The sequence below is a fragment of the Nomascus leucogenys genome, chromosome 9, assembly GCF_006542625.1.
Source record: "Nomascus leucogenys isolate Asia chromosome 9, Asia_NLE_v1, whole genome shotgun sequence".
Lineage (NCBI taxonomy): Eukaryota > Metazoa > Chordata > Mammalia > Primates > Hylobatidae > Nomascus > Nomascus leucogenys.
In genome coordinates, this window is record NC_044389.1 from 66,319,747 (window position 1) to 66,342,642 (window position 22,896).

Consider the following 22,896-nt stretch of genomic DNA (forward strand, 5'->3'; position numbering starts at 1 on the left):
AGCGTTCTCCTGCGGAACCTTTGAACGTGGGTACCGGAGCCCACAGGGGAAGAGCAGCGGAAGGGGCCTTTCGGAACGATTTGGAATGAAAGGAAGTGGAAGAAACGCGGAACCATGGCTGCTATGGTTGCTGTTTGCGGTGGTCTAGGGAGGAAGAAATTCACACACTTGGTAACGGCTGCTATCAGCCTTACACATCCCGGGACTCACACGGGTAAAGTCTCCATATCCTACGCTCCATTGTAGCGTTGCAGGCATTAACCTTAGTCCTAATGGTTGGAGTCGTCCCTGTTGGCAAAACGACTCTGGTTTCTAGGCGATTTTTTCCAAGATGGGTGGGAATCTGTAATTGCCTTTGACTATTTGTGTCGTCTAATCCACTCCTTTAAAGTATTTAAACGTATGAGGAAGTTGGAGTGGTTCTTAAAAAGCAGAGACTTTCCTAAGATCTGTGGATAATCTTAGTGAGGAAGGGACATTTCCAGAGTCGCCCAGCAGCAAATTCCAGATGTCTGAAGTCCCCAAACAGAACAAAATTGTATAATTTTTGCAATTTTATCTTCTCTGTGCTTCTCTATAAATTCTCTCTGGGACGGGTCTGTTACTTTCTTTTTGGTATGACAGTGCCTGTTGCTTCTCCTGTAAGAATTTGCATTAAGAATTTTCTCTAACCATGGAATAAAGGGAAAATAAATGTCAGAAAGAGAGCAGGTATGGGCGGGAAAATATGTGGATTTTTCCCCAAAGCCCTGGAAAGCACACCCATGTTGAGTCTTACTCTGTCCCAAATATAAAAGTTTTTCACCAGTCATTCTGAATATAATGAATACAAAACCTTTCTTTAATATCGTGTCCCTTAATTCATCCTGTCTCCATAAAAACAAAAATCTTTAGCTATTCAGCTAAGAAAAAGAAATGGTTAATTGCTGTTTCTGTTTAATCGCAGTGCTTTGGAGAAGAGGTTGTTCACAATATAAACAGGAATCCAGCAACGAGGACCTGGTAAGAATTTTTTTTCCTATTAGTAAGGCCTTTGCAAATATGACCAAATTGTTCTTCTTTTTAAAACGAGAACTGGTATTAGACTCTAACATCTTTTATTTTAGCTACTTGAATAGAGTTCTGCTGTAGGACAAAACAATTAGATAATTACTCTGAGTTCAGAAATGATGATGAATTGATTGTATTCAGCTGAGTTTTGAAGTAGGAGAATTCCTAGATTGGAAGCAAAGCTGCTATAATACCATATTTTTCTTCCTAGATCTTAAATTTAAGGATATGTGATTTGGGAACTGTTTTATTTTTTTACATAGCCCTTTGTAAGCAAATGACTTGGGAATTTTAAAAGGTAGTTTGGGTGAGTAGAATTTTAGATAACTGAAAAGAGACTGTACAAAGCTTAGCTATAGGTTGGCTATAGTATTAACATGGACTTGAAAGCACAGGTTCTTACTACATGCAAAGGTATTTTGACACTAATCAGACCATACAAAGCACTTGGCACAGAGCTAAAGAGTAGTCACGTGAGCTGAATGTAAATTGGAAAGTTTGAGGAATTGGAAAAAACAAAAGAACTTGTCTAGTTTCTCTGAGCATCTGTCTTGGTAATCTAATCCATGCACCATACTTTAAGAAAGTAAAGGGACATTATTTCTTTTTTAGTTCATAAATCCCACTTTGTCTCTAATCAAAGTTATGGACCCTCTCCACAGAAGGCGGCACACAGTCCCATTCATTTGAAGTTTTGCATACGATTACAGGGAGTCATGGGCTTCAAAGCCATTTCTAGATTAAGAACCTCTATCCTGGAGACAGCCATACTGACGGTAGGAAGGAGGCACTGTGACAGAAGCATTAGAGGCAGTAGTGGTAACAGAAAAGCCAAAAAGGCTGATACAAACTTATATAGTAGCCTGGGGTGATAAAGTCAAAGAACCTTTTATTACAGTAAGTCATGGGCCATTATCTATGTATAAAAATAGTGATAAAATACTTGATAGAGACATGGGGATGGATAAATTAGTGATTGTACTCATTTAAGAATGGCATATGTTATCTATTGTGTTGTAAGTTTTCTTAAATCTAAACATTTTTTCGTTATCTACAATCTGAGCAAAGCATTGGAGCAATCACTTTCTTATCAGACATTTTTGTTCTGCCATAAAATTTTATTCTACAAAGATTGTACTTTATTCCAGAATCTTCCCATGCGTTAATCTGTAGGCTAAACTGAAACAAAATAAAGTGCTTATACAAAATATGTACACAGTAAGAAAGGTATAACTAATCGTTTGAATGGATTTGAATGTAGAATAGTAATCTTTTAAAATTCAGAATTAACACATCCTATTATCAGACTTTTCGTTTTTTTCCCTAGCCCATTCCAATGGAAAATCCTTATAAAGAACCTCTTAAGAAATGTATCTTGTGTGGAAAGCATGTAGATTATAAGAATGTACAGGTGAGATCTGGTTTTACTTCACTATATTTTAGGGTTTTGCTTCTGATAGATCTGCTTAAAGAGAATCAAGTCAGTTTACAGCAGGCTTTTGTAGAGGTAACTGTTTAGCAACTTCATAATTTCAAATATTTGTTTATAATTCTATGTATAAGCTTATCTCTGCTTTATTCAAGTAAAAGCACCTTGGCTCTCCCCCACTTACTATTATTTCCACTCTGTTTTTTTCTCTACCTCAAACATCTTAATAGCTCACTGTGGCGGTAATTCTCAATTGGTGAGGGTCAGAACTTTGGAAAAAGCTCATCTGGTGAAGCTGATCTCGTTTTACCTCACCACCCATATCACTGATTCATATATTACTTATCTCTTGTCTAACTCTCAGCAAGTTAGAAGTTGCAAATTTGGGGCAGGTGAATAGCGCTAGAATTCTGTATGTTGGCTGGGCATGGTGGCTCACGCCTGTAATCCCAGCACTTTGGGAGGCCAAGGTGGGCAGATCACCTGAGGTCAGGAGTTTGAGACCAGCCTGGCCAGCGTGGTGAAACCCCGTCTCTATTAAAAATACAAAAATTAGCTCAGTGTGGTGGTGCATGCCTGTAATCCCAGCTACTTGGGAGGCCGAGGCAGGAGAATCGCTTGAACTCAGGAGGCAGAAGTTGCAGTGAGCTGAGATCGTGCCATTGCACTCCAGCCGGGCCACAAGAGCGAAACTCTGTCCAAAAAAAAAAAAAAAAATTCCATATATTGACAATAGTATAAGATGATAGCTGCCTTTGAGGGAGAACCAAGAAATTACAAAAACACACATACTGGGAAGATTATGCAAAGTGCCAAGAATAATGACTAGCACCTAGAAAGTTCTAAAGAAGTATTTAAATAAAACATAAATTATAGCAAATGCCTGGTGTACTTGTACCTCTTGAAAATCTCATTACCCTCTGATAATTTATCTTAATGATTATTATCAGAGGGTAATGTGATAGCTTGTCATGACAGATGAAATTTTTTAGTAGCTTGTTTCAAGCAATATTTTAGAAAGGTATCTGTGGAAGTCAAGAAAACAGATTTACCATTGAATGAATATGCTGATTAATCTGCTGTTTAATTATATATAGACTTGACACACTGGATAGAAAATATTTAAAAGGTAGCAGGAGGGTAACAATATTTTTTTCTTATATTTTATGAAATGTGTCTGAAATTTAGTAAAGCTTTATATAACTTGAAGGTTGTTTTTTGAAATTTACACATTCAGAAATAAATAACAAATACTTTTTTTTCCCCTCCAAATAAAACTCCAAAACAGCTTTTGTCCCAGTTTGTTTCTCCATTTACCGGATGCATTTATGGAAGGCACATTACAGGTATTTTGTTTTTTATCATGGGAATATAAATGTAGATATGAATTATATCAATCTATTTCTGTCATTTAAGAAAACTGTCAAATTTTCAAATTGTGCTATAAATTACTACTAGATCAGCTACTACAGGGACTAGAGCTAGTTACTATGAAAAAGCCTCTTAGGCCAAGAGGATTATTATTTTGCGGTCTTATGCAGAGTTAACTATATAGAAAAATTGGGCTTTAAAAAACTGTTGTTGATGTTTTGGAATATACTATAATCATTCCTAGATTGATACTTAAACTTGGTGTCAGCAAACTATGGCCCATAGGCCAAACCAACCTGCCCCCTTTTTATCTTGATTAGGTTCATCATATACAAATGCCACTTTTTTTTTTTTTTTTTTGAGATGGAATCTCACTGTCACCCAGGCTGGAGTGCTGTGGCACAATCTCGGCTCACTGCAACCTCTGCCTCCTAGGTTCAAGCTATTTTCATGCCTCAGCCTTCCGAGCAGCTGGGATTACAGGCATGCACCACCATGCCTGGCTAATTTTTGTATTTTTAGTAGAGATGGGGTTTCTCCATGTTGGCCAGGCTGGTCTTGAACTCCTGACCTCGGGTGATCCACCTGCCTAGGCCTCCCAAAGTGCTGGGATTACAGGTGTGAGCAATTGCACCCAACCCCACTTGTTTTTGTAGTTTTGTTTACAAAGTGCCATATGGTTGTTTTTGAGCTACAACAGCAGAGTTGAGTGGCGGTGATGGAGACTGTATGGCCCACAAAACCTAGAATATTATTATTCTGGCCCTTGACAAAAATGATTTACCAATCCTTGACTTAAAAACTTGTTGAGGCTGGGCATGGTGGCTCACACCTGTAATCCCAGCACTTTGGGAGGCTCAGGTGGGTAGATCACCTGAGGCCAGGAGTTCAGGACCAGCCTGGCCAATATGGTGAAACCCCGTCTACTACAAATACAAAAAAATTATCCGGGTGTGGTGGTGCATGCCTGTAATCCCAGTTACTAAGGAGGCTGAGGCAAGATAATCGATTGAGCCTGGGTGGTGGAGGTTGCAGTGAGGCGAGAGAGCGCCACTGTACTCCAGCGTGGGTGACAGAGCGAGACTCCGTCTCAAAAAAAATTGCAAACTTTAAATATTGACTTTTTTATGAATAAGAAAGCTTTTTATTTTACAGGTCTTTGTGGGAAGAAACAGAAAGAAATCACAAAAGCAATTAAGAGAGCTCAAATAATGGGTAAGAAAGAATACCTCAACAACTGAATTAAGCTAGCTGAAATTTTGCTCATTATGTTTTGTCAAGAACTTTAATTATCTCTTTACAGGGTTTATGCCAGTTACATACAAGGATCCTGCGTATCTCAAGGACCCTAAAGTTTGTAACATCAGATATCGGGAATAAATTCTATCACGTTACTACTAATAAACTTATTTTACAGTAAGTGGTTGTATGATGCCAATACTGACTCAAACCAACCTTTGGATGTAAGAGTGTTTCAGGAGTGAGGTAAAGAATGACACTTCCCCTTCATACCAATGTCCATTAAGCAGATTGCTTATTTAAAATGTTAACACTAATATATGTTGAATAAAAGTGGTTCTGTGTGATTGTCATTTATATCTGATCCCCAAATAGCTCATACAGTAATCCATTCAATAGAATGGAATTAAAACTGTTCAGAATGATTTTCCAACTAGCAAATGTTAAGTATGCCTGGTTAAGATATCTTCCCTTTGTAGAAATGTTACATTGGGATGGATAGTGGTGCTGTCACAGAAGGACAAAATATTCCTAGACAAGTCTGTCCTCAAACCAGTAGTGTCTTTTACATAAAGAGATGATTTACACCTAATAGACACTGAATATGATAGACATACATGTATATATGTATCAGTTCTGAGTTCCACTGGCCTATCCCAAATACACTGGATTACAAGGCTTGTACTGTATTCAAAATTTGATTTGCCAAATTTCATGCAACGGACTCTAAACTAGGGGAGAGATTACTATTTGTGTCGTGTTATAGTTGTGTAATAATTAAGGCTGCCAGATTTAGCAAGTACAAATGTAGGACAAATTTAAATTTTAGATGATGTTTTGCAAATTTATTGCATGGTATCCAGCATTTTATCTGGCAACTCTAGCCATAACATACTTCTAAAAAAGTATCACTTAAAGAGAATTTTAATGACTCAGATAAATTTTCATATAATTTTCTTTCCATATTTTGAAAATAAAGCTATTCTTGCTTTTCCATTTTATTTTTTAATAGAGATGGGTCTCAATACGTTGCCCAGGCTGGTCTCTAACTCCTGGCCTCAATCAATCCTCCTGACTTGTCTTCCCTAAATGCTGGGATTACAGGTGTGAGCCACTGTGCCTGGTCTCACTTTTCCAATTCTAAAGAATGTGTCTGTGTAAGCCTTCCCCTCAACAACTTAGTGAAAGGTGAAAAAAAGGTTTGGAAATAAAAGCATCTGATGTTTGAAAAAGTACTTTGTGAAGTAAATGCACTAAGACTTATCTGTGTATTACTACAAACAGGTGAACATAGTAAAAACAAATGAACTTACTGCAAGTAGCTCAACATAGTAAAAACAATAGAAATGTTTGGCTTTACCCATCAGCCAAGTAAAAAAAACTTGTAAGGTTAAAAGGATCAAAATGTAGGAGACCGTGAATATCCACCAAAACCCTTTATCTTTTCAATTTCTTCATCTGTTTCTGGGCTGCTCATTTTGGACACTTTATCTTGGTTACTACTGTCTGTATCTGTTTTAGATCGTTTGTCTTGTGTATCTAACAACCGTGATCTCTTGAATTGCCATCTGTCATCTAAGTCTAAGGCTTTATGCTTAATGATTTGTGGTGTACTAGCTGGACTAGCTTCAGGAATGTCAGTGTGTTCCACCATTAAGGTCAGATTGTCTACTACATCGAGATGGTGGTTGTAGTTACAGCTACTTTTAGAAACATGTCTATTTTTTAAAGACATAACACATGAATGAAGAAATTCAGAATTTGGAAAAAAGGTCCGTAATGCTTGACAAAGAAAAATGTTCTCCTGAGGGTCTTTTTGGATGTTCTTCTCTCCTAAACAAAATAGAGTAACAGTTCAACATATAACATTTCTTCTACAAAGCTTTTATAATTAACTATTTGTAAGTAAAATTAAGTCAAAAAGATTTTAACAGTTGTATTATCTAAAGTGAGAATAACATACATAATTCTGAATTCTAATTTATATGCCACAGTATTCTAAGACAAAATTAAAGTTGTGTTCTTTCATGTCAGCAATATAGCTACCGTAGTATTATGTTCTTTAAAAGCACAGAACGGGCCAGGTGCAGTGGCTCATGCCTGTAATCCCAGCACTTTGGGGGGCTGAGGCGGGTAGACCACTTGAGGTCAGAAGTTCAAGACCAGCCTGGCCAACATGGTGAAACCCTGTCTCTATTAAAAATACAAAAAAATTTAGCCAGGCATGGTGGCAGGCACCTGGAATCCCAGCGTTTCGGGAGGCTGAGGCAGGAGAATTGCTTGAACCCAGGAGGCAGAGGTTGCAGTGAGCTGAGATCATACCATTGCACTTCAACCTGGGCGACAGAGCGAGACTCCATCTCAAAAAAATAAATAAATAAAATAAAAATTTTTAGCACAGAAAGTAGAGATGTGTTGTTTACTTACTTGCTGCCTGAATCTGTGCTCTTCTCCTTTTCTTGATTTCTCGTTTTAATCTGTTTACATCCTTTACTAGTTTATCTACTGCTTGTTCACTGTCTTCCACTTTTTTGCATATACTCTGCAAAATAAAGTAATTTAAGGGCATAGGTAAGATTTCAAGCTCTGTACTAATACAGTCTAGATTCACAAATAATATAAAATCATTGGTGGTATATAATACCCAAAACTATTTGTCTTTTATATAAATTTTATTTATTTTCTGGAGGATCTCAGTAACAAGTACTTGTAGGTTATAAATAAGCCTTATAAGTTATAAAATGCTTTTTCAGATGTAGTAACTTCTCATTTATATAGTTTTTATCATGCCAGTTATTTCGTTGAAAATATGCAGAAATAAACTGAAATATTAACTCATGGGCCAGCTGTGGTGGCTCACGCCTGTAATCCCAGCGCTTTGGGAGGCTGAGGCGGGTAGACTACCTGAGCTCAGGAGTTTGAGACCAGCCTGGGCAACATGGTGAAACCCTGTCTCTACTAAAAATATAAAAATTATCCAGGTGTGGTGATGCATGCCTGTAGTCCCAGCTACTCAGGAGACTGAGGCACGTGAATCGCCTGAGCCCAGGAAGCAGAGGTTGCAGTGAGCCGAAATTGCACCACTGCACTCCAGCCTGGGCGATACAGTGAGACCCTGTCTCAAAAAAAACAGAAACAAAAAAACAAACTTTGAAACAAAAAAATACAGACGCAGAGTTACTGCATACATTTAACATTAAGAAACTCACAGTAAGTGAAAACAAAGTGACTCTATCTTACTATTACGAAAGGATACTATTGAAGATTTTTTCCTGTAAGAGAAACTACTTTTGAAAAGCAGATCACTTCTGTGTCTTTAGTTTTAAAAGTATGAATACCAGTAACTTTTGACGCCATAATTTCACTTGGGAATATATCTGAATAACAACAAAAATATAAGATGATGTTTCTTAGTGTAACATAAAACAACTGGGGGAGGGGAGAACAACTAATTACTAAAAAAACCTAATTTCCAACTGTAGGGTAATAGTTGTTTTGCCAGTTTTAGTGGACACTTTTTAGGATGTCTGCCAAGCCTACTTTTTACAAACTTTTTTTGCCCTGACATAAGAGTTTGCCGGTTACCCCTGTACTCACCTTTCACCCGAGCTAACCCAAACAGAACCAATGAGATTCTTGCCTGGCAATCTAGAGGTATTACATAGCCAATTGGCAAATCTTATGCTCTAGAAGAGATCTAAATGCAGGAGCTGTGGGTTGGCTGTTTTCTGGCCTGCCAGTGGATGAAGAAACAAAATGGTCTGGAAGGATAGCAATGTGCAGACACAGAAAGTTCTATTGGCATTCTAGCTGCTGGTTCCAATTCCTTCCTAAAGTTCAGCTGCTTTCTGCCTACAGTTCTTATGATATACCTCTACATTCCTTACTTTAGCCCAAGTTGGTATTTTTCCACAACATTGCTCTATGAAATATACTGCCATTAAAAATAAAGAGGCCGGGGAAGGTGGCTCACACCTGTGATCCCAGCACTTTGGGAGGCTGAGGCAGGTAGATCACCTGAGGTCTGGGGTTCCAGACCAACCTGGCCAACATGGCGAAACCCCATCTCTACTTAAAATACAAAAATTAGCCTGGCGTAGTGGTGGGTGCATGTAATCTCAGCTACTTGGGAGGCTGAGACAGGAGAATCTCTTGAACCAGGGAGGCGGAGGTTACAGTGAGCCAAGATCGTGCCATTGCATTCCAGTCCAGGCGACACAGTGAGACTATCTCAAAAAAACAAAAACAAAAACAAAAAACAACTGAAGAATATGTAGCAACACAATGTTTTATGTATCAAATTTTTTAAAAATCATGACAAATTTATGTCACCATGACTATTGACTATATCAAAGTATATATATATTAAGGAAAAACTGGAGGAAATGGCAGAGTGAAAATAGTTATGTTAAAATGGTGAGATTCCAGGCTGGATGTGGTGGCTCACACCTGTAATCCCAGTACTTTGGGAGGCCAAGGAGGGTGGATTGCTTGAGCTCAGGGGATGGAGACCAACCTGGGAACATGGTGAAACCCTGTCTCTACACGAAATACAAAAAATTAGCTGGGCGTAGTGGTGCACACCTGTGGTCTCAGCTACTCTGGAGGCTGAGAGAGGAGGATCACTTGAGCCCAAGAGGTGGTGGTTGTAGTGAGCTGAGATTGTGCCATTGCTCTCCAGCCTGGGTAATAGAGCAAGACACTGTCTCTAAAAAATAAATAAGATGGTGAGATTCTGGATGTTTTTACCATCTAAAATTCCTGTTTCATATGAAAAAAGTAGTGTAATATGAATCAAAATATTTTAACTGCTTTTCTGTTAAGTGTGCTCTACTGATGAGTATGGTGGCCATGGAAATATACTCCTTAGTAAGATCTCCAACTGGGGGAAGCATAGTTGACTTAACAGCCCCAGCTTTGGATCTACCACTGTGTTTGCTCTTAAGCCACACTTCCCCTGGGCTGTTCCTAGCCAATGACTAAGCACAGTGCAGGTATTAGTGCAAGTCCATGCCTATAGAACAATTTTCGGGCAACTTTGCTCAAAGACTCCCCATCAGCCTAGTGGAACTTTCTTAAATGGCACTGCAGTCTGAGGCTCTTCCTAACCACTTGTCCTCTTATCCCCCTCTCCTTTCTCAGGGGTCAGACTTGCAGTGTTGTCTGAAGGCTCTTCCTGCCTTCTTGCTTCCTCTTCTTTATCCTTCTCAGGCCCAGCAAATCTCCTGCACTTATAATCCCATCTTGACATCTAGTTCTAAAAGGACCTGAACTGACACATGAAGTAGAACTGACACATGAAGTAGAGGGAAGTATACTGTTCCCAAATATACTTCCCTCTATTCTGTAAGGATTATATATCCCTGCCTATTACCATGTGATGTGTTCAGGCCAATGAAATGTGACTAGAAGTGACATGGCCGTTTTAAGCCAAGTTTTAAAAGCTATTGTGAATTCCCACTAGTTTTTTTTTTTTTTGAGACGGAGTCTCGTTCTGTTGCCCAGGCTGGAGTGCAGTGGCATGATCTCGGCTCACTGCAAGCTCCACCTTCCGGGTTCACGCCATTCTCCTGCCTCAGCCATCCGAGTAGCTGGGACTACAGGCGCCCACCACCATGCCCGGCTAATTTTTTTTGTATTTTTAGTAGAAACGGGGTTTCACCATGTTAGCCAGGATGGTCTCGATCTCCTGACCTCGTGATCCGCCTGCCTCGGCCTCCAAAAGTGCTGGGATTACAGGCGTGAGCCACCACGCCCGGCTCCACTAGCTTTCTTGCTCTTTGCCTTATGCCATGAGAACATTTCCCAAATAAGGGCTGCTCCTTCAGCCTGGATCCTGGATGAAGGTGACATTCAGAAAAGGAGTAGAGCTACAGCCAAGATAAAATGGGAGCAAGACTAAATCATGGTTGTTTTAAGCCACTGAGATTGCAATCTTTGTTACTACAGCTGAAGAAATACATCTCAGTCAATGAAGCTAAAGGAATAACGACATCTCGTTCAACAAGGGACAGCATCTATGATGGGGTCTCACAAGATTATAATGGAGCACATATAGAAAGCTGATATATAGCACTTGATATTGGCATTACAGATCAAATAGGGGAAATGACTGACATTCAATAATAATTTGGGGACATTTGGTTTTCCCTATGAAAACTAAAAAGTAAAAATACATATAGGTTTGTGTAAGTATATGTTTGCACAATGATGAAACTGCCTAATGACACATTTCTCAGAAGGTATAGCCTTCATTAAGCAACTCATAACTGTATAAATCTAATCAAGATGTCAGGTTATCCCTAAAAAACGTCAGTCATTATTAACCTGATATGAACTCTATCTAGAAGTGGTTGAAGTGTCTGATATGTTAACTTACCTTTAATTCCTCTTGTAATGAAGCATACATTTCATTTATCTTATGCACCTCCTTTAAGGATCCATCTTCTTCAAAAAATTTAGAGCTGTAAAAAATTACCATTTCCTCAGGCAAATACACAAAACTCATTTTAATGATAAGGTGAAAAACTTATTGTCAAGGAGCAATAGAAGAGTCTTTTTACTGGTTTTGTAGGAACCATAATTTTGTCAATCTATGTGTATAGAGAAAAACCAACCACAAAACCTACTTCATTGATCTTCACATTAGCAAACTTTTTAGCCTCCTAAGTACTATTGCCAGGTCTCCCAAAAAGGCGAGGATAGGCGGGGGGATGGGGGAAGATTGCATAAAAATAGATAAAAATTGAAGGAAGGAAAAAAAGTCTCTATTGGCAATGGGAACTGGAGTCAATTTTTAAAATATTTTACTGAATTCAAGTTACCTTTAGAGACATCATTATTTTATGATCCATAAAATAAGGAAGAAAGTATTTCTAAGAAGGTATGACTTGTAGAACATCCCAATGTCAGAGATAAATATGAAAAATGTGCATCTCGCCGGGCAGGGTGGCTCACGCCTGTAATCCCAACACTTAGGGAGGCTGAGGCAGGCAGACCACCTGAGGTCGGGAGTTCGAGACCAGCCTGACAAACATGGAGAAACCCCATCTCTACTAAAAAAACTACAAAATTAGCGGGGCATGGTGGTACATGCCTGTAATCCCAGCTACTGAGGAGGCTGAGGCAGGAGAATTGCTTGAACCCGGGAGGGACAGGTTGCAGTGAGCTGAAATCATGCCATTACACCCCAGCCTGGACAACAAGAGTGAAACTCTGTCTTTAAAAAAAAAAAAAAAAGAAAAAAAGAGGAAAGTGTGTACCTCAGAATCAATGAAATATGGTATTCAGTTTTTAAACTGCTAGCACTGTGGGGACACAAAATTAAGTAAAACCTAACCCCTTATTCTCAAAGTTTACACTCTAGTAGGTATCTTATAGTACCAGTGTTGCTGTTTTTGACATTACTTCCTTAATGGCCACAAAGAAAGTTATATCTAAACAGCCTATAGTATGAGTGAGTCTTGGCTAAAGTCTGATTTTTAAAAATATCTAATTTCACGCCTTTAATCTGAACCACTGCCTTAGAAAATTATAATTTTTAGGCTATATACTTATTCTAACCTAGAATAGATATGCTAAACTTTACAGGATATGCAACAAGCTCCTCCCAGTACTTTTTTTTTTTTTTAATTTCTTTTGTAGAGATGGGGTTTTGTTGTGTTGCCCAGGCTAGTCTCCAACTCCTGAGCCCAAGTGATCCTCCTGCCTCAGCCTCCCAAAGTGCTGGGATTGCAGGTGTAAGCCACCATGCCTGGACTAACCACCACCTTTTTTGTATCTTGTAAGTAGACAAGCACTAACAGGAGTATGAGGAAGGTAAAAACAGCCTAGTTTACTTGAGTAATGGATTAGTTTTCCCTTTAATTTTTATTCTGCTGTTGTTTGAGAAATAAGAAAATTAATTTCAAAGATGAATAGAAGTTTTGTGAGAAAGCAGTTGAATCTTACCTGTGTGTTTGCACTGCTTGGTGAAAACCAGTGGACATACAGGAACCTGATACAGTTTTATAACCCAGTTGTTCAGACATGCCCAGATTGGCAACCACTAAAGGTACCCTGTGAAAAAGTCTGACAAAATAAAACTTTAGAGTATAAACTTAGAATGAAAAGAAAGATTAGTATCTACCTGCTGGAATAGACTACTTGTCTCCTACAAGATTTAAAAAAATACACCCCCCAAAACCCATTCTTTACTACTTATCCAAAATAGAATTTACTGACTTGAGACAACTGTGTTTTTTTTTTTTTTTTTTTTTTTTTTTTTGAGACAGGGTCTCACTCTGTCTCCCAGGCTGCAGTGCAGTGGTGCGATCATGGCTCAATAATGCAGCTTCAACCTCCCGGGCTCAAGCAATCCTCTTGCCTCAGCCTCCCAAGTAGCTGGGACTACAGGCACCCATCACCACACTCGACTAATTTTTAAGTTTTTTGTAGAGATGAGGTCTCCTAATGTTGCTCAGTGATCCTCCTGCCTTGGCCTCCCAAAGTGCTGGGATTACAGGTATGAGTCACCACACTGGGCCCAGATGACATGTAAAGCTGTGAAATGTGCTTAGTATAACAGTGTGGAAAAACAGTTTAATGGCTCCTTTGATTAGTACATGTATAAATAAGGCAGTACTAACATTGAGATTTACCCTATCTTCCATGAACAATAATATTATTCTTAGTTGGTACTCTTTTAACGTAATTCTCATATTCCACAAAAATGTAGTTTACTGTATACAACCTGTAGGGAGTCCCTGGTTAAACTCATTTTAGTGGACCATCAAGAGCTACTTTGTTTCTTTGCTCAGTTATAGAAAAACTGCTCAAGTATCTAGGCTTAAATTCTAAATTCTACCCTTTATCAATCAATTAAAAAAGTTTTTTTCCACTTTAAATAGTAAATAAGAGCAAATCTTCAGTGCCAGAATACAAGCCATCATTCCACACTGGGCTTCTAATTTCCTTATCTGACCACTATTTTCCCATCTATAAATTAACAGATGGTAAGATCTACTTCTGAGGGTTATCGTGACAATCTGATGCGACAATATATGAGAACACTTTGTAAGCTGCAAAAAGTACTAAATATTAGATATATTTTTCTATTAGTTTAATACAGCCAGTGACTGGCCAACATTTACCCTTTTTGAGGTTTATATAAGGAATGTTCCAGTCGATGAGTAGAGCAGCTTTCTGTTATTATACTTGGTGTTAATAGCAGAAAAACAAGGTCTTGGTTTGAAAAATGCTCCTGCAAGTTTTTGTGAAGCAGCCTCTCTCTAAACGTCATGATCTGATCTGAATGACGACGGAATTTGTACCAACCTACCACATTCTGAAATACAGAAAAAAAAGGATATACATCTTAATAGTTACAATGATATGTCTTACTATTATAATTAAATAAACAACCTTAAGATGGCTTTCTTAATATTTAGAAAGATTTTGGGCATACATAAACAAAGAATACACTTAATCATATGCTTTACTTTTTTTTTTTTTTTTTTTTTTTTTTGAGACGGAGTCTCGCTCTGTCGCCCAGGCTGGAGTGCAGTGGCGTAATCTCGGCTCACTGCAAGCTCCGCCTCCCGGGTTCACGCCATTCTCCTGCCTCAGCCTCTCCGAGTATCTGGGACTACAGGCGCCCGCCACCACGCCCGGCTAACTTTTTGTATTTTTTAGTAGAGACGGGGTTTCACCGTGGTCTCGATCTCCTGACCTCGTGATCTGCCCGCCTCGGCCTCCCAAAGTGCTGGGATTACAAGCGTGAGCCACCGCGCCCGGCCATCATATGCTTTACTTTTGTAAAATATACAAACTGACTTACTTTCCATTCATTTAAAAGGGTACAGTTTTGATCAATATAGATTAAAAGGGAGAAGTAAATTCTTGACTTTCTGTAGTTTCTTTTATGGCATTTGCTATCTTGCAATCTTAATCTTTAGTCAAAATTTAGATGAAAAAAATATCAATGCCATTGATTCACTTAAAAGGCAATCCCTCCCTGAAAATAAATTAATCGCTTGTATGGATACTTGGTTTGTTAAATAAGTTAAGCTGAACCCTACAGCTTTTACCTAAAATTTTTATGGGAATGATATCACCTACCCGACAAAGTTGGTTTCAAGATTAAGATCACATTAAAGGGTTTTGTAAACTACAACATACTAAGCAAATGTGTTAATATTACTAGACCTTTTTTTAACTAGGAAAATAATTCTCCTTTACTTAAGACAAAGAGAAAACCAACCACTTTGCTTAGAGATCTGTGAGTTTCAGCAACTAAATTATATATTTGCACATTTAAATTGAGGAAATTAAAATTAGTTTTTAAAAATAAGGCATTTTTACAGGTACATTTTTAAATACTCAAATAATAATTGGGGGGAAAAAACACAAGCATTTTCAGCCAAACATATTTTTTGAAAGAAACATCCTTTTTTTTTTTTTTTTGAGACAGTCTGGCTCTGTTGCCCAGGCTGGAGTGCAATGGCATGATCTCAGCTCACTGCAACCTCTGTCTCCTGGGTTCAAGTGATTCTCCTGCCTCTGCCTCCTGAGTAGCTGGGATTACAGGCATGCGCCACCACGCCCAGCTTTTTTGTTCTTCTATTTGTAGTATAGAGGGGGTTTCACCGTGTTGGTCAGGCTGGTCTCAAACGCCTGATCTCATGATCTGCCCTCCTCAGCCAACCAAAGTACTGGGATTAAAGGCGTGGGCCACTGTGCCCAGCCAAGAAACATCTTTCAATTAATCTATTTTTATTTTCAAATCGAAGTTTTAAGAGAAAAAGTAGTGCCTTGAAAAAATTTTGTGTTTGGAGAAAAAACCCATTTTGATCATTGAACAACTTTTAACCAAACACGAAGTATGTTGCAGAGGATTCAAATTCAGTGCTATATAGGAAACATCCCTGCAGTATCTATCAGAAATAATAACTGAGGCCAGGCATGGTGTGTGGTGGCGGGTGCCTATAATCCCAGCTATTCAGGAGGCTGAGGCAGGAGAATCGCTTGAACCGGGGAGGTGCAGGTGGTAGTGAGCTGAGATCACACCACTGCACTCCAGCCTGGGTGACAGAGCAAGACTCCATCTCAAAAAAACAAAACAAAAAAAACCAAAACACTACAGCCAAGTAAAATAACAGAACTGATTAGGTCACAGAATAAATGGTAGAGGGAAGGGGTGTGGTGGAAATATAAGAGAAGGAGATAAATGTTAATTATAGTAGTCAAAGAAAGGATGAGAACAAAATTAATATTTTTAATTACTAGTTTTATTTTCAGAGCAACCACTTTCAATTTCTGGGACGAACAAACCTTTTCTTACTTACTTTACAGGATACCATGATGTCAAACACTGCTTAAAAATTCTGTCAAAGTACTGTGTTTTTAAGAACCAAAAACAATGCAAATAATACCAAAAAAAGGGAAGATAAATTAGAGAATACCTTTTTGACATTTGATAATATTTTCTTCAGTGCTTGCTCATTTACTTCACCTGAAGAATTATAAAAGCTGTAAAAGCCAAAATTAAAGGTATTTCAAATATGCTAAAAATATAAGTAATTTTATTAGTATTTTAAATTTTAGTTATTCCTAACCCAACTACCAAAGCCCATATACCTATTTGCCTGTCAGATGAAGTCCTAAAATAAATAGTAGAGAAAGTTCTCAAATTAATTGACTTAAAGTGGTAGAAACATAAAGTCCATAAAGCAAAGAAAAGGAAAAAGGAGTAATTTAAGAGACAAGTTTTGGGAATCGTTTTTTTTGAACCTAAAACAGTAAACTATCCATGAAATACAGGTATTAAAATGTAAGTTCACACAGCCGGTTCACAATTCATTCAGTTTACTCATTTATATTTTTTATAACATTGATACATACAAAAGAATGTATAACCAGTAATGAAGCACAATAACAAAAAGACAATTTATTATTCACTGCTAGTTACAAAAGCTATGTATTTTAGGAGGTGGCTGGGTTTTTTGGGGTGGGGGAAGGGAATAGGTTTTGTTTGGTTTAGAATAGTAGTCTTTGTTCAGGAGTTGGAATATCCAAAATGTAGGAAGAATTAAAAGATAATTCCAAATGATTCTACTTCCAGCTTTCTTTCCCTTCCAGTAACAGAGACTGCAAATAATATTTTCTTCTTTTTACCATTCATTAAGATCAACAATATTTTCTATGATGGTTAAATATGTTATACAAAATCCTTCATAAATAATTTTTGCCAGGGCATGGTGACTCACACTTGTAATCCCAGCACTTTGGGAGGCTGACGGGGGTGGATGGCTTGAGCCCAGAAGTTCAAGACCAACCTACGTAATGTGGCAAAACCCTGTCTACATAAAAAATACAAAACTTAGCTGGGGCGTGGTGGTGTGTGCCTGTAGTCCCAGTTTCTAGAGAGAGCGAGGTGGGAGGATCACTTGAGCCTGGGAGGCAGAGTTTGCAGTGAGATGAGATGGCACTACTGCACTCCAGCCTGGGCAACACAGCAGACTCTGTCATCTATTTATATTTCCAGTATTTGTCTACTTACAGTTCCAATATGAAAATACAAGAAATTCTTCTCTAAATACAAGAATTTATTCCTATATTTCCCTAGAATGGTCCACTTCTGAGCTCAAATCGGAGCATAAAGCAGTATATTAGGGCAAGATTAGCAACAGGATAACAGTGCACATCATCTGTGGAAGCACTAGGTTTATGTGAAGTTTCTGGGGAGAAGATGAAGGGGGTGGCATTTTATGTAGAAACTGATATATCATGCAGAATTCATGTCAAACTGCATAATTTTTTTTGAGACACGGTCTCCCTCTGTCACCTGGGCTGGATCTCGGCTCACTGTAGCCTTGACCTCTGCCCTCAAGCAATCCTTTCACCTCACCCTCCCTAGTAACTGGGACTATAGGCACGCCAACACACCCAGCTAATTGTGTTGTATTTTTTGTAAAGAGGGCGTTTCGCCATGTTACCAGGCTGGTCTCCAACTCCCTGAGCTCAAGTGATCCACCCACCTCACCTCCCAAAGTGCTGGAATTACAGGCGTGAGCCACCACGACCCACCTGCATAATTTTTAAAAAAGTGACTTTAAGTTTCAGAAGCCGGACACAGTGGCTCACGCCTTAATCCCAGCACTTTGGGAGGCTGAAGTGGGTGGATCACTTGAGGTCAGGAGTTTGAAACCAGCCTGGTCAACACGGCAAAATCCCATCTCTACTAAAAAAAAAAAAAAATTAGCCAGGCGTGGTGGTGCAGGCCTGTGGTCCCAGCTACTCATGAGGCTGAGGTGGGAGAATCGCTTGAACCTGGGAGTTGGGAGGTTGCAGTGAACTGAGATCACACCACTGCACTCCAGCCTGGGCAATAAAGACCTTGTCTAAAATATAAATAAATAAATAAATAAATAAATAAATAAATAAAATCTCTATCTATCCATCCACACACTAAGTTTCAGCAGGCTATTTCCCAGGTACTTCCTCCAGATTTCTGAGGTAACCAAATCAGTGTATTTCAGTGGAAAAGTCTGCATCATAATGTATTTAGTGCACGGTTAACAAACTTTCTGTAAAGGATTGTATAGAAAATATTTCAGGCTTTGACGGCCACATCCAGTCTTGATTGCATATTTTTCCTCCTTTTTTTACAACCCTTAAAAAATGTAGTAAACAAGGCCAGGCATGCGTGTCTCACACCTGTAATCCTAGCACTTTGGAAGGCCACAGCAGGCGGATCACGAGGTCAAGAGATCAAGACCATCCTGGCCAACATGGTGAAACTTCGTCTCTACTAAAAATACAAAAAAAATTAGCCGGGCATGGTGGCACCCGCCTGGAGTCCCAGCTACTTGGAGGCTGAGGCAGAAGAATCACTTGGACCTGGGAGGCAGAGGTTGTAGTGAGCCGAGATTGCGCCACTGCACTTCCAGCTTGGCAACAGAGCAAGACTCTGTCTCAAAAAAAAAAAAAAAAAAAAAAAAGTAGTAAACAGTCTCAGATTGAGGGCCACATAAAACTACATTGTGGGTCTCTATTTTAGCAAGCCCTGTAATTACAGCAGGAAGAGGAAGAAACTGCATAGTATGATGCTGGATTAGAGCTCAAGAAATCCTTATTCTTCTCATTTTTGCCCTACCATTAACTAGATCTGTGGCCTTGGTTAAATCATGAACTTTTCAGGCCCATTATTGTGTTGTTTAATGAAGTATGTAGTTACCCTCTGAATGAGAGGTATTTCACATGTCTCTCCTAATGCCTTTCCACCCCGCTTTAATCCTGTAAGAGCAAAAAGGCTCAGGCATTGGTTTCTCATCACTGAAATAGATGGTTTCTTCAGGTCTCAGCTTCTATTAAGTTAGTCTAATTATTAATGTGGTTGAAAAAGGTACTGAATCACTTTTTGCTCTTCCTTTAAATCCTTTGTTGGTCCAGAAGATCCTTCAATAAAGTCCTTTTTATGAGTCTCCACTAAGAATTCCTCAGTCATCTAACAAATATTTTTGTATGTCCATTACACATAAGGCAGTATAGGAGCTGTGCCTTTTCTTGGTATAGCAGTTTAAAAGACCACACTAAGCTCCTTTTTTCTGCTCTCCTCCTACAGTTATTTCTCACCTTAACCATCTGCTCCACTGTAATTCTTACATAACTTTAAAGATGTGTATAGTACACAGTCTGTAAGATAGTTATGCTGATTTTTCTTTTCCTTTTTTTGGAGACAGGGTCTTGCTCTATCACCCAGGCTGGAGTGCAGTGGCATGACCTCAGCTCACTTCAGCCTCTTTCTCCTGAGCTCAAGTGATCCTCCTGCCTCAGCCTCCCCAGTAGCTGGGACTACAGAAGCATGCCATCACTCCTGGCTAATTTTTGTATTTTTAGTGGAGACAGTGTTTCACCATATTGCCCAGGCTGTTTGTGCTGATTTTTCTTGCGTGGTTTATATAAATCATAAAACTATTTCATTAAAATTACACCATGCTCTAGTTACATGATTACATGTGTTTGCTTTGCGAAAATTCATTTATTTGTGTACTTTTCTATGTGTATGTTATACTCAATAAAAAGCTAAAAAATACACAATGTATTAGAGTTAACAGTACTATGACTATCTGTAGGACTAAGTGCAAGCGTTCATCCTAGAAAAGCAGTAAGAAACAGGTTAAAGAACATAACCAGCGGAGTGCAATGGCTCATGCCTGTAATCCCAGTACTTTGGGAAGCAGAGGAAGGCGGATGGCTTGAGTCCAGGAGTTTGAGACCAGCCTGGGCAACATGGCAAAACCCTGTCTCTACCAAAATACAAAAATTAGCCGAGTGTGGTGGCTGGTGCCTGTGGTCCCAGCTACTTGCGGGGGCTGAGGTGTAGAGGGTCACCTGAGCCCAGAAGGTGAAGGCTGCAGTGAGCTGTGTTCACGCCACTGCACTCCAGCCTGAGTGACAGAGTGAGACCCTGTCTCAAAAAGAAAAAGAACATAACCAGCTAACAGACAAAAGATAACACTAAAATATATAAGTGAAGAACCAGTTGCTAAAATATGCTGAAATAAAAGGGTAGAAAAAAGGGCTGCTATTGATGATGTATAAGAACACTTCATTTACTGAGTTTATAATATGCAATGAGGTGACTGGGTGTGAGAAGAAAAAGAAATTCTCAAGGTAAACTGGTGCCTGGGAAAGGTAATGCAGATCAGCTTAAAGTAATATAAATACAGACAAAGAACTACTAGGGTTGACAATACACAAGTGATTTTTTCAGCTATTTTAAAAAAACTTTCCATACTACTCAGTACCACCATGTATAGGTGATAACTAAGATAATCTGTTAGTTTTAAATACTATTTCACTTGCAGAGAGTAATTTTCACAATGGTTTATTTACTAGCACTACTACTTACCTAAAAAGCTGATAACATGGAATATATTTCTGAATGTCTGGAAGAAAAGGATTTTTAGTTATGATTACATTAATTCAATTCACAATCATCTGAATACTGCATATTGAGCCTTTACCTCATGCCAGGAAGTACTTTACCACTGATTATCTGATTTTTATCCTCACAACAAATCTGCGACATATACTATCATTATTCCCCTTTCAAAGATGATATAACAGGTAAAGAGAGATAAATGGCTTGCCCAATCCAGTGGTAGGGCCAGAGTTCAAAACCCAGAGCCTCGCCTGGAACCACAATGCTATATTTCCTCTAAATAATGGTCTAATAAGTCCAACACAAAAGATAAATTCAAAGTTGTCACATTTTCACTGAGTTCTAAAAAGGCTGTGCTCTAAATTTGCCCAATTAATAAAATCACCTGTTAAAGGAATTTAAAATGATGAAAATCTCCTTAACCAAAGCAATGGAATAATATGTTGATCTTGGATTTTACGTGTTTAAACATCTGTGATAATCCAACATTTAAAATAATTGGAGCAAATACCTTAGAGCTTAGCACTGTACCTAATACCACAATGCAGTTGCTCAGTAAACATTTGCTTAATTAAATGCCTAGAACTATGTTAGATACTTTGGATGGCACGCTAATTTCAATTAGGGAAAAAAATGCTCTAAGGGCTTGCTTTTATTTTTTAATTTTTAAAAAATAATCTTGTATTGCTATAAAGGGCTTGCTTTTAAAACTCAAGTGTCCGAACCAAAAAAAAACTACAGTAAAATTATAAACTACAGGGTTTCTATGCTTCCGGGTTGGCACTGCAGTGGCATTTTTGACTGTGGGAGCCTCAGTTTCCCAGTCGTCTGATGAGCCTGAGCAGCAGCAGAAAAGGACCACTGTAAGCCTTGAGATGTCTCGTCTGAACTGGAAACCCTTTGTACATGACGCCTTGCCTCTATCATTGCTGAGTTTGGAACTTTCCCCATGGACCTTGCCAAAACGCGACTTCAGGCAGGTTCAAGGCCAAAGCATTGATGTCCGTTTCAAAGAAACAAAATATAGACGGATGTTTCATGCTTTGTTTTGGATCTATAAAGAGGAAGGTGTATTGGCTCTGTATTCAGGAATTGCTCCTGCTTTGCGAAGACAAGCATCATATGGCACCATTAAAACTGGGATTTACCAAAGCTTGAAGCAATTATTTGTAGAACGTTTAGAAGATGAAACTCTTTTAACTAACATGATCTATGGGGTAGTGTCAGGAGTGATATTTTCCACTATAGCCAATCCCACCGATGTTCTAAAGATTTGAATGCAGGCTCAAGGAAGTTTGTTCCAAGGGAGCATGATTGGCAGCTTCATTGATACATACCAACAGGAAGGCACCAGGGGTCTGTGGAGGGGTGTGGTACCAACTGCTCAGCATGCTGCCATCGTTGTGGGAGTAGAGCTACCAGTCTATGATTTTACTAAGAAGCACTTAATATTGTCAGGAATGATGGAAGACACAACTTTAACTCACTTTGTTTCCAGCTTTACGTGTGGTTTGGCTGGGGCTCTTGCCTCTAATCCAGGTGATGTGGCAGGCACTCGCATGATGAACCACAGGGCAATTGTGGGATATGTGGATCTCTATAAGGGCACTTTGGATGGTGTTTTAAAGATGTGGAAACATGAGGGCTTTTTTGTACTCTAAAGGATTTTGGCCAAACTGGCTTTGGCTTGAACCCTGGAACATCATTCTTTAAATTACATATGAGTAGCTCAAGAGGCTTTAAATCTAAGGACTGAATTATACGTGAGCCCAGCCCTGCCAGCCTTTCTACTCCTTTTCCCTTTTCCCGTGTTCTAATGTATTTTGGCAAAGTTGTAAGTGTTTACCAAACCGTTGGTCTCCTAAGGGCCTCCTGATGGAAG

The 22,896-nt window shown here is 38.8% G+C and overlaps 2 protein-coding genes and 1 pseudogene across 4 annotated transcripts in view; 2 read left to right on the forward strand and 1 right to left on the reverse strand.

Annotated features, from left to right (window-relative positions):
- MRPS18C (mitochondrial ribosomal protein S18C) lies at positions 1-6,321 on the forward strand. 2 transcript variants are annotated; one of them, XM_003265845.3, is made up of 6 exons: positions 1-214; positions 947-1,002; positions 2,378-2,461; positions 3,768-3,825; positions 5,006-5,065; positions 5,154-6,321. In XM_003265845.3, exons 1-6 carry the CDS (start codon positions 115-117, stop codon positions 5,228-5,230), a joined length of 435 nt encoding a protein of 144 aa, XP_003265893.1. In that variant the 5' UTR covers positions 1-114; the 3' UTR covers positions 5,231-6,321. The 2 variants fall into 2 exon arrangements, with proteins under 2 accessions (XP_003265893.1, XP_030674943.1); XM_030819083.1 differs by lacking the exons at positions 3,768-3,825; positions 5,154-6,321 and having other exon boundaries at positions 26-214; positions 5,006-5,062.
- Positions 4,972-22,896, reverse strand: part of ABRAXAS1 (abraxas 1, BRCA1 A complex subunit) — a 24,442-nt gene continuing 6,517 nt past the window's right edge. The window contains exons 3-9 of one of the 2 annotated variants that reach the window (XM_003265843.3): positions 20,982-21,018; positions 16,531-16,597; positions 14,221-14,414; positions 13,040-13,159; positions 11,469-11,553; positions 7,517-7,631; positions 4,972-6,922 (exon numbers count right to left, since the gene is read on the reverse strand). In XM_003265843.3, coding sequence (XP_003265891.2) covers positions 6,489-6,922; positions 7,517-7,631; positions 11,469-11,553; positions 13,040-13,159; positions 14,221-14,414; positions 16,531-16,597; positions 20,982-21,018 — 1,052 coding nt within the window. In that variant the 3' untranslated portion in view covers positions 4,972-6,488. The remainder of the gene's footprint in view (positions 6,923-7,516; positions 7,632-11,468; positions 11,554-13,039; positions 13,160-14,220; positions 14,415-16,530; positions 16,598-20,981; positions 21,019-22,896) is intronic. The other variant, XM_030819082.1, reaches the window with a different exon arrangement.
- On the forward strand, positions 21,637-22,757 carry LOC105738264 (annotated as a pseudogene).

Bases quoted from the DNA above. Each gene is read 5' to 3' on its own strand.
- MRPS18C (XM_003265845.3), top strand. From the start codon at position 115: ATGGCTGCTATGGTTGCTGTTTGCGGTGGTCTAGGGAGGAAGAAATTC. The intron at 215-946 runs GTAAAGTCTCCA...GTTTAATCGCAG, and splicing joins ACATCCCGGGACTCACACGG to TGCTTTGGAGAAGAGGTTGT. The intron at 2,462-3,767 runs GTGAGATCTGGT...ACTCCAAAACAG, and splicing joins TAGATTATAAGAATGTACAG to CTTTTGTCCCAGTTTGTTTC.